The 14,781-nt window shown below is 49.4% G+C and overlaps 1 protein-coding gene across 3 annotated transcripts in view; it reads right to left on the bottom strand.

Annotated features, from left to right (window-relative positions):
• The window catches only part of Mapk4 (mitogen-activated protein kinase 4), a 136,775-nt gene that overhangs the window by 33,909 nt on the left and 88,085 nt on the right, over positions 1–14,781 (bottom strand). For all 3 annotated transcript variants that reach the window (XM_051163645.1, XM_051163644.1, XM_051163646.1), the window contains exon 2: positions 9,816–11,198. In XM_051163645.1, coding sequence (XP_051019602.1) covers positions 9,816–10,361 — 546 coding nt within the window. In that variant the 5' untranslated portion in view covers positions 10,362–11,198. The remainder of the gene's footprint in view (positions 1–9,815; positions 11,199–14,781) is intronic.

Consider the following 14,781-nt stretch of genomic DNA (forward strand, 5'->3'; position numbering starts at 1 on the left):
AAAACGGAAAAAAAAAAAAAAAAAAAAGCTAACAATTTTCTGTCATCAATATGTTGGAGTTTCGACTTGTAGTCTATTTTTAAAAAAATATTTAAAATGTTTGGTTTGTGTCTGAGTGTATGTCATGTGTATGCGAGTGGGCAAGTGGCAGGGGGTAGGGAGAGGCTGGTTGCCCAGCATGGTAACAGGAACCAATCCCGGGTCCTCTGGAAGAACAGCCAGTGCCCTCAACCACTGACCCATCTCTCCAGCTCCTGTAGTCTATTTTTAATGTGTATTTTTTCCTCATTTTTTCTCAGCTGCTATCATCATATCCCCTATACAGTTCTGTGTATTGTTCTTTAAAATTATTGGTGTGGGCACATGAGGTCCCCATGTGTGGCGGTCAGAAGACAACTTTGTGGAATGGGTTCTCTCCTTCTACTTTTCCCTGGGCGTTAGGGATCCAACGTGTGGCAAGTGCTTTTACCCACTGGGCCATCTTGCTGGCTACTGTGCTGCCTTTTAAGCTCTTTATTATATAGACCTGCTCTCCGTTACTGTAAACTCTTTAAACAACATTGGAAACAGTTGTTTAGTACATCATTTTTGGGTAAGCATGATTTTGCAACCTTTAGATTTTCACATATCAGATTTTCTTAAAGTAGTAACGTCTGCCAATGCCTGTGCTCCATGTATCTAGGAGTTGTCACAGATGGCCATGCAGCTTTATTTCACTTCAGGATGAGATTAAATGGTACTGATGTGGAATGAGAGAAAAGTGCCCTTGGGTCTCAATAAGCCATTTAGCTCCATCTCCTATAACACCTTTTGGATGGTTTTTTTAAAATGTAGGTTAACGACTATATAATTATGTGGATGGGTAACCGGCTGGGCAGCTTAGAGGTCAGAGGTCGCCAGTGGCCATGAAGCTGGGTCTTCGGCCTAATCTCTTTATGTAGATTGTAATTCATGCTATAGGTGAAGTCCTAGAAGGCAGGCTTGAATACATTATGAAGCTCTAAAGGGCAAGACTGTACGACAGCACAAAGATCCAAAAAGGTCTCTTTCTGTTGGAATATTTGTCTGAGCCAAGAAGATGAACTCTCAGGAACAAACATCTTGTGCTCCAGCTTAAAAACAAAACCCCAACCCAAACAGCAACAAGAAACAAAACCTCAACCACATACAATTTAGAATAGAGAACAAGGAACTAACACAAATTAATTGGCTAACAGCTCAATATGAGCCCTTATGGTGACACACTGGCAAAGGACTGTGGGAGCAGGAGCAGGAGCTGGAGCAGGAGCAGTCTGTCAGTTACAGAGCAGGGATGTCACACTCACTGCCTCTGTGCTGACGAGATCACACAGGATCCACTCTGCAAATGGACTTTAAGAAAGGCTCTGACAGGAAGAGGAGGCCGATGAGAGGGTAGCTAGGAGGGTGGGCTCTGCAGTGTAGTCAGCTGAATACGTGATCTCTGCAGAGGGCCAGGGACTGACTGTGTGTCCTCTGCAGTGGGGCAGGGACTGACTGTGTGTCCTCTGCAGTGGGGGCAGGACTGTGTGTCCTCTGCAGTGGGGCAGGGACTGACTGTGTGTCATCTGCAGTGGGGCAGGGACTGACTGTGTGTCCTCTGCAGTGGGGCAGGGACTGACTGTGTGTCCTCTGCAGTGGGGGCAGGACTGTGTGTCCTCTGCAGTGGGGCAGGGACTGACTGTGTGTCATCTGCAGTAGGGGCAGGACTGTGTGTCCTCTGCAGTGGGGGCAGGACTGACTGTGTGTCCTCTGCAGAGGGGCAGGGACTGACTGTGTGTCCTCTGCAGTGGGGGCAGGACTGACTGTGTGTCCTCTGCAGAGGGGCAGGGACTGCCTGTGTGTCCTCTGTAGTGGGGCAGGGACTGCCTGTGTGTCCTCTGCAGTGGGGCAGGGACTGCCTGTGTGTCCTCTGCAGTGGGGGCAGCACTGACTGTGTGTCATCTGCAGTGGGGCAGGGACAGCCTGTGTGTCCTCTGCAGAGGGGCAGGGACTGACTGTGTGTCCTCTGTAGTGAGGCAGGGACTGCCTGTGTGTCCTCTGAAGAGGGGCAGGGACTGACTGTGTGCCCTCTACAGCCAGCTTCTGCTGGGTTTGGAAGTCCAACTCTGCCATAGACTACCGGGTGACTATTGTGCCTCAGTGTCTCCATCTGCCAAATGGTGGCACCTATCACATTATTTTGAGGGGTGAGTAACTTAATACCAGAAAGTACTGAGTAACGAAGCCTGAAAACCACTGTGTAGACAAAGGTGCTCCAGCCTGCAGGGCTGTGGAAGGGACAGGATAGGGGATGTTAAATATTAGAAAGCTGTCCTGAGGATAGTTTATGCTTCATCCTGAGCCACTAGAGGACCACCCCCTGGTTAATAGAAAGCAGAGGCGTGGTGTGTTCATTAGTCAACCAGCATTTACTGAGCGTATTTTATGGGTCAGAGACTGTGTTAAGTGCCAGGAAAACGGACACAAATGAAATGTGTCCTTAATTCCAAGGCTCATTGGGTTGATCTGGGTAGAGGCATGCACACAGGCTACTCAACAGTGTGGGTGAGCGCTCTGGGCAAGAGGAGGCAGTGACTAACTCTCCTGGAGAACTAGATGACTGGGGACATTTGAGCAGAATCTGCAGGGGTGAACGGCAGTTTATGTGGGAACGAGGGACCAGTGTGTGGGACCGGAGGTGTCATTGCTTCTGGCATCTTCTGGGGCAAGATGACAAGTCGGTGATGTTGCGACACTAGGTGAGGTGGGTGGCTGCCTCAGATCCGCACAATCCTGATTTAGAAAGGAGCCACAAAAGTTGGAAAATTCGTAGTGAAATGGTTCTCACCCTCAGACCCTTTGGTTTCTATACCACTGTCCTCAACAGTCCAGCACAACAAAGGTGGGACAAAGGGACCATGTGTCAGCCACTGCAAGCTTGACAGCAAGGGAGAATCTTGAGAGTAGCCAGAGGAAAAAAAGACACATTACATACAGGGGACTAATGACATGAAGGAAAACCACCGTCTCATCTTTTTGGAAACAATAGTGATATAAAGAGAAGGCATCCTTAAAGACTGGGAAAACAAACAAACAAACAAACAAACAAACAAACAAACAATAACAACTTCCCAACCTTGTGAATCTTGAATCCAGGGATCATAAACTTTTAAAATGAGACTAAAACAAATAATCTTAATTCCAGTAATAAAAAAGAATTTGCCGCCTGCCAGCCTGTACTCGGTGGAATGTTCCTCAGCACCCCTGCAGGTTGTGTGTTCCTGGACTCAGCCTTTTGTGCTTGCCATAGCAGTGGGCAGCTCAGATAAAGGGGTAAACACCAGGTCGGCGTTCACAGGTGGGAGGCCAGAGGAGGGAGCCATGGATCCCTCTGAGCCATTCAATCAGCGGTTTGCTCCCCAGGGGAGAGTCCACCCCCAGGCACACTCAAGACGCTGAACTTGGATCTGAGGAAGCAGCAGCAATGTGTGGATGCTGTGAGCCATTTTAGCAGTACGACACAGCAGATTAGTTGGTAAACAGCTGCTACCCCAAGCCCCTCACTCCTTTGTTCGGCTCTTCTCTGTGGCTGCCAAGGTGAACTGCTGGCAAACACGGCACCTTCAGGACCTCACCTCAGGACTCAGGCTTGGGTAACTAACTGGAGCTCAGTGGGGTTCCTTCTCAGGAGGGCCTGGGTGTAGTGAGGAGAAAAAGGAGACCATGAGGCTGAGGGACATGCTTCCAGAAAATCTACAGTGTGTGAGAAGGGAGCACAGAGTTCTGGAAGCCAAGAAAATGAGCTTTCCAAGTCTGCCAGAGTGTTCAGATACTTGATTTCTTCAGCACAGGCTCTGTTCTAATCCCCCAGGTCATAGTTTTCCTCTTTAAAACAGGGTATTCCCTAGTCTTTTAAATACATCTTCTCAGCTCCACTGATTTGGAATAACATGTTCAACAGCTTAAGAATGAAGCGACCCTTCCCTGCTGGCTGGTCCTCCGCCAAGGGGTCCTTCTATAAGCCCATATTCCCCATGGCCTCTGTGGGTGTCTAGGTCCCTCATGATACTAGTGTGATGAAGCCTAGCCCTATCTGGGGGTCGTGGGCAGCTCTCTCTCCATCCTCTGCCCCGTGGGCTTTACTTCCTGTCGCTAAAGACCGTCCAGGGTATAAGCAAGCACTGAAGCTCCAAAGAGGGCTCTCCTAACTGCAAAGACTATCGAAGCCACAGAAACGAGTGCCTTCCTCTAGTTCAGTTCCAAGGGTTAATGCTGAGAGGAGGACACTTTCTGGCATCTTCTCGGGCAGGTGGCAGACGCTATCAGAGGCAGGTAGGACAGACAGGAGAGGAGGCAAAGTGACACCGACCAACACTGAGAAGGCAGCATCAGCTTCCTGGGTTGTCCCAGGTGGGCTTTCCCCGGTTGCAATCTGTGCTTATTCTCTTGGACTCCTTTGGGGCCTCAAATGAACCACGGCCTTAAACAAGTCACAGCAATCTGCTGAGCCGTCAAACACTCACTCCTATCCAACTGTGAAAGCGGTGTCTTGTTTTTTAATTAATGTCTTAGTGAAGTGATTTACACCAGAAAGAAAAGTCCAGGTTTCTCCAAATCACCTTCACATCCCCTAAGTGTTAAAAAACCAAGCATAAACAAACAGTGCTCCTTTTGTTCCTAGTTTGTGGGGCTTTCTGCCAAACTGTTCCGTGGGGAATAGGAGGTTTCCGAGGTAACCTGATGGAGGGTCCCCAAAGCCCTGCTGTGCCTCACAGCCCCACTATGAGCAACCGCTCCCAGTTAAGGCACATGCTTTAAGTTCACCCACATGGTCTTCCAGGGCTGTGTGAGAACCGCAGGGCTGAGCTTTAGGGGGCATATCTCAAGCATCGGCTTCCATCCACAGGCAAGGCACCTCATTGCTTTAGATCAGTGGCTCTTGGACGGTCAGGAGCACGGGACTCCTGGGGGCGTGGACACACAGATGCCTGGACCTGAGCTTCTGACTCAGGAGGTCTGAGACAAGAGCCAAGCGGCAGCCCCTCAGGCATGTTGGATGGTGCCAGTTTGTAGCTGAATTTGGGGACCTCAGCAAGCTAGTTAGATTTTAAGGATCTGTAAGGAGGTAGGGTGGTGATGTGAGAGCATTCCACTCAAGAACGCGGTAAGAAGATAATGGGTCAGGGTGCAGTTGGGGATTTGGGGTGCGAAGCACCAACTTAGACTTGCTTAAGAGATCTAGTCCCCTAACAATGGGAGTAGGGGCTGTCTCTGACTTCTGTTGCCTGCCTTTGAATCCCTTTCTCCTAACAATGGGAGCAGGGGTTGTCTCTGATGCTTTTACAGCCTAGCTGGGCTGCCTTGTCCGGCCTCAGTGGGAGAGGATGCCCTTAGTCCTGTTGCCACTTGAGGTGCCAGGGTGGGTTGATACCCCTTTGGGAGCCTCCCCTTTTTCTGAGAAGGAGAGGGGGAAATGAGGGGAAGAGGTTATGAGGGTGGAACTTGGAGGAGTGGGGGCTGCGATCAGGCTGTAAAGTGATTAAATAATAAATTATAGAAAAAAATAAAAATTAAACAAAAGTAAGACTTTTTGAGAATAGGTCTCACAAATCTATTCTTCTTCCTTTGTCACCTGGGCACTTTCCACCTGTACCTCATGGAAGCTCAGCCTCCAGGCTGTCTTCCAAAAAGCCCTCTGGGTGGCCCTTCATGAAGGGGTGCATTCCCTCAGACAATGAGGCTGAGTTGAGTGGTCTGAGCCTGACCTTTTCTCCAAGGAGTTAGTAACATTTCTTAGAGTTTATGCAGGGCTCACTAAAGTCTTAAAACACTTTTCCCCTTTGGAGATCTTTCATCTCCTAATATGATAAATTCAAGCAAAATTTTCTCTGATCATTCAGGCACCTCTTCTTGACACAAATAACAAGGAACTAATAATCAAGTGGAGGACGTGAGTACATGCTCAGGAAAAGCCTCATGACTCATCCAGGGCCAAGGTGACAAGGGTGGGTCCATGCTTTATCACGGGCAAAGTGGTGCCTGGCACATCACGACATCTACTTGGGCAAGTGGCTCTGTTAGTGATTTAGTCCCTGGTGTGTCTGAAAGCACGCTGGCACCCTCACTTTCAGCTCACTAACGGGACTCCTAGGAGAGAAGCAGACTGGAAGCTGGGTTGCATTCACATGGGAGTGCCTACCTGTAATACAGCACTTAGGAGGCTAAGCCAGGAGGATCCTGGGATACATCATGAGTTCCAGGGCAAATTCAGCTGCTTACTGAGCGGCCCCAAACAAAAACAGAAGCGGCAGGAGAGTGGGGCTTACAGCTGAGAAGTGGGGGGGGGGGCTCATAAAAAGCAGCTGACACAGTTACGCCCATGCGTAGTGCTTGTTATATGACCTTAAGCAGGGCTCCTCCCCTTTTACACTTATACCTGTGTAATGACAGGGATGGGCAAGATGGCCGTGAGCCTGTGTAAAGACCCCACACTCCAGGAAGGACCTTTGGAAGGACTAGAAACTATCAATCACACAGTCAGCTGAACAATGACTGCACAGCATGGTTTGAACTGGAAGTATCTCCTCAAAGGTCATATTCTGGGGCTTACTGAGAGTCTGTGTAACCTTTTTAGGAGGTGGGGCATGGCTGGCAGAAAGTGACACTTAGTTTTAATTGTCATTTTGACCCAACCTAGAAGAGAATTCTTAATGAGGGATTATCTAATGTTGGGTTGACCTGTGGGGTTGTCTTAATGAGGTTACTCAATGGGGGAAGACTCAGTCCACACAAACACCCAGAAGGCAGATTGACAGTGGTTGGTGCTGGAAGAGACAGAAGGATCGGAAAGCTCAGGCAGTTTCCACGCAGAATCCAGCATACATCAGAAAGGAGAATTCTCACTCAGACTGTGAGAGGCCCAGTTCCTCAGGATGCTCCACCAGCCAGCCCTGGGAGCCACATGCTTTTTTCATAAAGCCACTTCTTTTGGGTTGTCAAATGGCCCATTTGCCCTAAGTGCCTCCCAGCATTATGGGGATTAACTGAGAACTGATTTAAATGCACATTGGATAAATAAATGCACCAAGTGTGAAGCCTTTCATCATCTCTGGAGGGAGAGGAGGGCAGCAAGCTAAGAACAACGGAAAGTGGATAGGGACAAAAGGTTGCAGTGGGTGGTGCCTGACAAATGCAGGGTTGATGTGAACACACAACCAGGTAAGTAACTGGCTTTGCTACTGTTTTTAACCTCATATAGAGTGCTTGCATGCTCTCTCTCTCTCCCCTTTGTGAGAACAATGTCTTTGAAAGTCCCACTCAGTGAAGTGGCAGGAACAGGGTGTAGACAGTGAGCAGTCATGTGAGCCTGGTCCTCCTCCAGACCCAGCCTCCGCCCTGCGCTTGGGCAATGTAGATTTTACCACCTGGCAAGGAATTCTAGATTCATGGTTAATTTTTATTCTTATCACCAGCTAGAGAGGCAGGTGGGACACAGCTCTGTCAACTGAGGGGAAACTGAGGCTCCAGGTGTGAGTGATCCTTGTCCAAATTAGTGCCGTCAAAAGGGACTCCATCTTCTCAACTCCTCACACTGTGGAGTTGTTCATATTTTGCCACGTTGCAGGACTTGGTTCAGCAGTTGGGATCAATGGCGCATGCCTGTAATCCTCACACTACAGGGCAAAACATGAGGACTGGCTGAGTTTCAGGCCACCCTGGGCTACAGAGTTGGACCTTGCTTCAAACAAAACAAAACTGCTAGAATGGCCAGTCTTCAGCACAAAGCCATCTTCCTGACAGTAGTGTAGGCTACACACATTGCTAAACTCTTTCTCTGTGACATTTCACCAGACTACCTCATCTGATGGTGGCTCCCAATGCTACTGGTAGTTAAGAGGGTTATGGGAGTTGGAGAAACAACTCTTTGGTTAGGAGCACCTGCTGCTCTTTTAGAGGACCTGGGTTAGATTTCCAGTACCCACACAGTAGCTCACAGCCACCTGCTAACTTCAGTACCAGGGGCTCCAATGGCTTCTCCCAGAGTCCTCCCACATGGTGCACACACACACATGCAGGCAAACACTCATACATGTCAAATAAAAATAAAAATTTTTAAAAGAGAAAGTTTTAGTGGGGGTTGGAGAAATGGCTCAGTGATTAGGAGCACTACACTAGCTGTAGTGAAAATTTAAGCTCTTCCAGAGGACCTGGGTTCAATTCCCAGCACCCACATGGCAGCTCAGATCTGTCTGTAACTTGAGTTCCAGTGGACCCGGCACCCTTACACAGACATATATGCAAGCAAAACACCAATGCACATAAAATTAAAAGTAAATCATTAAAAACAAAAGAAAGCTTGAGAAGGTTTTGTATATTCCAAATAGAAATGTTGTAGACTCTCTGGATCTTTTTGAAAAAAAAAAAAAAAAATCCAATCAGGGCTAAAAACATTTGTTCAATGACTTGACATCATAGCTCTTTGGGAAAAGGAAGGAGAACAAATAACCTATAGTACCTGGAAGACAGAGAAGGGGATAGCTTGTTTTGTTTTATTTTATTTTCTTTACCATGGACTTCTTGCCTACAGACTCGGCTGTCAATGCTGACAGATGGGTTGGCTTCAGGAGTGGGAATGGAGGGCAAGCACATGGTTAAGGAGGCAAAGTAATTTGTGGTACCAAGAGCCAGAGGCAGTGAGGCCAGTGTAGGGTTAGAGATTGGGGCAGGGAGGGGGACAAGTCCCACCTAGTGAGGGTGGATGGGAAGTGTGGCTCCCCTGCGTGTGATGCCTCCTCACTACACATAGGAAAGGAACAGGGAGGGTCCTAGAGGGAGAGCTGAACCATGTTCAAGGTCAGAGCCACCCTCATATTCCATGGCCCACGCTTACCCTTGGCTGTTAACATTTCACGGTGTACCTGCTTACTACGGTATACTCCATTACAACAACAATAACAACAACAGAATCAAGCTATGAAGATTTTGCTGGGAGACCGACTCTGTTGCAGGTACCTGCTAACATGCTCACACGGAGGTTCTCAGGTACCCTACAGTGGCAGCATGTCTGGCAGGAGAAGGGACAGAAGGCCAAAGACCTTCCTGAAGACATAGCATGTCAGGAGTGAGGAGGCCTGGGTCTTGAAAACGAAATCGTGGTGACATGCATTTCTATCTGTGCAGTTGGGGTGACTCTGTGATGCCATGGGGAATCTTACCAGAACCATCCTCAAGCACGGCTTTCCCTAGCACGCTGAGGAGAAGGGCATCATAGGACCCGAGAGGGCAGAGTCACTAGCTGACCTGTAGTGAGCATTATTTTATCAGAGTAGCCTCTAGTCCTCACTGCTCACTCTTCTCTGACTGATTGAAAGGAACCCAGAATGGGCCAGCCCTGGTGAGAAGAGGGATAGGTGAGGCAAACCAGGGCACAGTGCTCTTAGCATGGGAACCCTCCTGGGGGTCTCCCGAGGACGGACTAATGGGACATGATGGTGATCAGATGTCTAGGATCAGGGGATGCGATCAAAATGTCCACCCACTACACAGAGCTCAAAGCAAGTTTAGACACTGTCTAGACTGACCTTTCACTCGTACAGCCCACAGCCATGTGGCAGAGCCATGGCTAAGAACCAGAACCCCCAGCCCCCTACCCTCAACAACTTTTCATGCCATGGATCTTTCTTGCACCTTTCCGCCTCCTCCCCCCACCCCCCCAACACAGTGACCAGTCTCCTGATTACACTCCGGGAACACTGTGCATCCTTGAGGATTCTGGCGCTAGGGTCACACGCAGCAGCCTTTCCAGGTAAACATACCTTGTGTGAGTAATGCTGGTCCACGACTCTTGCCAAGCCAAAATCCCCAATCTTGAGCACAAGGTCCTCTGTGCTGATGAAAATGTTGGCTGGCTTCAGGTCCCTATGCAACACGTTGGCGGAGTGGATGTACTTGAGCCCACGGAGCAGCTGGTACATGAACAGCTTGGCGTGTTCCTCGGTCAGTGTGCCCTGCTCCAGCAGGCGAGCCAGGTCAGTCTCCATGTACTCTTGGACGATGTAGGCCACGCTGAACTTGAAGAGCTCGCCCTGCAGATCACTACCCTTGGGTCCTAGTACCTCATACACCTTGACAATGTTGTCATGGTCCAGGCGCCGGATAATTTTGATCTCTCGAAGTGCATGCTTCATGCTCCGGGCATCACTCAGAGCGATCTTCTTCACGGCTACCTTCCGGCAAGCCCTGCTGTCCACAGCCGACAGCACCAGCCCGTTGACCCCAAAGCCTAGGGGTTGGAAGTCAATGAAGCGCCCACCAAGGTCATAACCGTAGACACTGGCGATGCAGTCACCTTTCTCAGCCATTGTTGACTCAATGGTCTGGGGCCGGCTGTGGAATGCAGGGGCAGTCGGGAAAGGCCAAGTTCCAGCTGGTGGCTTCCTCAGCACACCTCATTCTGTCAAAGCTCACCGCTAAGGGATGCTTTTGGTCCTGGTGAGGTCACTGCTCCCAGCTGTCAAGGGGACAGGAAGGGCTGCAAGTCCTTGCTCACAGACCCATTCGGTTGGATGCTGCAACGGTTCTTACCTGCACTGGGTGGGTTTGCCGCCAATTCCTGTGCTTCAGGAACCCTCCTAGATGCTTAAAATGGTTCATGCCTCTTCCAGATCTGGACTTATTAGAAGGAAAAGCCAGTATCATTATCTTCTATCTCCTCAGATTTCAGAGTAAAATATGCAGTAACACTTCCACTTCTGAATCGTTCTGTCTGGCTCAAATGCAGGAGCTGCTTGCTGAGCTGTGTTGCTTTACTTAAGTGGGTCCAAAGCTTAATCGGATCACAGCCTCCCTCTGTGCTCTGAGCAGTAAGAGGGATGCAGTTAATGGATTCTAGAAGCTTCTAGGGGCTTCTTCTCATTTCTGTCAGTTTATCTTCCGTACAAGTTTTTATTTAGGTTCCAAAACCCCAACCAGACTGGCGAGGAAAGAGCTGGAAAAAGCCACGCTCCCTCATGAGCTCTGCAGTTGCACCTGCTGTCCCAAGTCCAAAAAGAACTCAGCTGCCAGACTAGGACCCTCCAGAGGCTTCCGATGGGGGTGCATCCTCTTTCACCCACTTATCCACGCCACCTCGACTGAGACTGCTCCGCTGGATGTGGTGCGGCCGCAGGAATGTAGCATCTTTCAGACAGTCCCCTTTCCTGTCAAAGAAACAACGTTGGGTAAATTTCCACGCTCTGGCTTCCAACACCTTCCCACTTGCGTCTTTTGTTAACTAGCCCAAGTGTTATTTGATCTGTCCAGCCAGCTGAAACGCTGCTTGCTCAGGGGATTCCAGCTTTGCACTGCTCAGCCACCCTCATGCTGTGTGCAGCAGTGCCCTGGCAGAGGAGAAAGACCGCTTGATTTGATAAGCCCATCAGACGGTGTGCTTTTATGTCAGTGCCTGCTCCCCTAGGGCTAACATGTGCAGACTGGGGGTGGGAGTCATTCCTTTTGACCTTTGCAAAATTAATCTGTTATGCTTTCCAGACACACAGGCATCAGCACTAGCTAGGAAGGGTGAGTCGAAAGGAGCTAGTTACAGATGAAAATGAGGGCTCAATTGTCTTATTTTCCCCTGAGAGTCCCTTCCTGATTTTGCAAACGCCTTTGAATACTTTAAGAGAAAACTTGCCTCTGACTTTGATTTAATAGCACGTGTATTCTTTGCTTTCCATATAGGTGGTGGAAACTATAAGAAAACTCTCCTGCCATTCACAGAAAAGGGCTGTCTGCCCAAAAGCCAGTGCTATACCAGGGCTGGTGTGGTGAGCCCTATTCTTTTTATGTCAGAGACACTGGAGATCTAGCTGCTCAAAGAAGTTGGCCACATCTGTATTTGGCCGATCACTTCTGATGGCTGATAACTCAAATGGCAGGTATATAATATTAGGTGGTAAGGGGGAAAGCCCTACATATCCTAGCCTGCTCAGTTCAGAACCCTGAACTATGGCAACACGGCCACTTCAAGAGTGGCGTGTTTCCCAAGTGTACAAAGTTCATGGCTGCTCAGGGATAGAACTTTGTATCCAGCACGGAGGGAAATCTGGCCAGGTTCCTTAATTCTTAATCCTCGCCTCATCTACTTTAACTCTCACCACCGTGCAGGGCCCCACGTAAGTGCACGTTCCCATCCGAACTCTGTATGACTCTACAAATAATAAAGGAAGCAAAACAACCGTGAGCTGAATGCTCTGAAATTAAGTGTGTGTGTGTGTGTGTGTGTGTGTGTGTGTGTGTGTGTGTGTATGGCATAGATGATGAAAAGAGGGAATGATCAGATCCCAACTGAGGACTGTGCATGCGGGCACACGTCTGTGCTTGTGCAAACCACAGGGTGCTCCCAGGAGCCTTCAATAGCTTCTCCACCATATTCTCTCAGACAAGGCAGTGAGCCCCAGGGAGCCCCCTGCCCCCGTTCCCCCAGCTCTGGGGTTACAGGCCCATAAATACATAAAGGGTACATAACTGTGGGTTCTGGGGAACTGAACTTAGGTTCACACGCTTGTATGGCAAGCAGGTTGCTGAATAAGCCATCTCCTGAGTTGTGTCACTGACCCCCTGTCTTGGCCTCTTGAGGATTTCTTTCTCCAACCCACCCCCAGCACCCCTAGACAGGGTTTCTCTGTGTAGCCTTGGCTGTCCTGGACTTGCTTTGTAGACCAGGCTGGTCTCGAACTCACAGAGATGCACCTGCCTCTGCCTCCCCAAGTGCTGGGATTATAGGTGTGCAGACTTCGGAACAAGGAAAATTGCCAAGGTTCCGGAGCACAGTAAGTGCTTAGCTCTACAGATGCCAGCCTGTTAGAACTGCTGTCCAGCAGTTCCTCACTCCTGAATGAGACGGGCTGGCTCTTCTGACAGCCTGTTAGATTTACAGTAGCTCCCCTCTGAAGCTTTTATTGGGTCCAGAGGCAAAACAATCACAGACTTAACATATCGTCAGACTGGGGAACAGTCTGAGTGACCAAGTCCCATTGTCCTTAACTACAGACAGTACTGTCCTCCTGGGCTCACGTGACTGAGTCATTATTAGCCTTTATGGGGGTAGGGCCAGGTTTCTAAGTATCTTAATGAGCAACTCCATTAGTGACTGATGCATGCCCCCAGCCCAGTGTCCCCAAACGCTAAGAGCATGCCCTGTGAGGCTGCTTCTGGCCTAAGCTCTCACTTCGCAGGTGAAGGCTTCGTGAGCCCCAGCTTACTGATGTCAGCACAGAGTGACACTTGGCTAAAGGAATACTTATCACTTGGCATGCAGATGCCTGAGCCACTTAAGGGACGGTGCTGAGACGCATACAGTGCCATGTCTATGTGCAGTGGAGTTCCTCCTGGACATCTAACTCAGGGACCTCAACCTTCATTCATACACACACACACACACACACACACACTCACATCTGCATGCACACACAGTCCTTGTCCTGTCCTGACACCAGCAGCCAAGCCAGATGATTTCACCAGAGCTGTAGTTCCATGTGTGAGCCTCCTTCGGACCCCAGTGGTATCACAGAGGGAGCTAATTGCATACATCTTTCTATGAGGAGAGATGCCCACGCCTCCTCCCCTTTCCAGCTCCTGCTGGGCCATGAACAGGGATTGGAATGGCTCAAAGGAGGCGTTGTTGGCAATCGGGGCTGCAATGCAGATAATCTGTGAATAATTAAGAAGGGCTTCATTTATTTTTAAATTCCTTCCTCTTCCTGCCCACTGTGGGAGGGACAGTCTTTCTTGGGTAGCCTGTCTCTCAGTGCTTAGCTAGAGGATGCAGGGAACATGTCACCTTGGGAAGGCTCCACTCCAACAGCACCGTATTCCTCCTGGGTGTCTAAATGGACTCTGTCAACTCTTGTCTGGATTCTTTGATTGTACCTTTCAGATCCCTTCTGGTCTGAAGGGTGTGTCCCTATTTTCAGCACATTTCCCAGATGGTGGGCCATTTCTCCCCAGTGTTTTGAGAGTGCAACATGCTCAGATGCTCAGTAGGCTCTTCTTACCATGATCCCTAATCATGCAGACAAAATCCCTGTACCTCAACTTCAATCCTCTGAGCACCACCTGCCACTCCAATACTACCTCTCAGAATTTCAACACCCTATGCAGGTGGCTTTCATCCAAGCATTCTGTTTCCACCTGAGTTTCCTGTCACTCATCTCTTCCCCAAAAATGCTTCATTTTCTAAGTTTTTCTCTCTCTAGCTCCTCTGTAATATCTATTGGAAACCGGCTGCCTTCTCCCACAGGCAGCTGGCTATGAAGCACCCCTCTAACTGGTCTCAGTTCACTTCTAGCACGCTATGCCAACAAGCAGGGCTAGTCACCCCCAGAAGGGCAGATGGCACTTAGATGTGTCCCTGGGCAGTGGAGTAGGTTCAGCTATGAAAACTGGTCATCTCTATGAGGAAGTGGCAGCTCAGAATCCAAACCAGATTTCAAACCAAAGGACTTGGCATTCACAGTGTGAGACAGAAAGGTCAACCTATTCAGCTGTGCTCGGATGACAGGCAGCAGGGTGACAGGCAGCAGGACGAAAGCCCGTAGCTCCCCTGAGGGCAGCGCAGGCTCTCACAATCCCACAGCAAACACCGCGATTGTCACAGAAATAAAAACCTCTAGCCTAGGCCTTTCCGACAGTGGAACCCCAGCTTCAACCAGTTTCTCTCGGACAGCTTCCCAGAACTCCGGTGAGTTATTCTCTCACTGTGTAGCTTAACAGATGGAGGCAAGCCAGAGGTGAGGTGGT

Source organism: Acomys russatus, chromosome 20 (assembly GCF_903995435.1).
Source record: "Acomys russatus chromosome 20, mAcoRus1.1, whole genome shotgun sequence".
Lineage (NCBI taxonomy): Eukaryota > Metazoa > Chordata > Mammalia > Rodentia > Muridae > Acomys > Acomys russatus.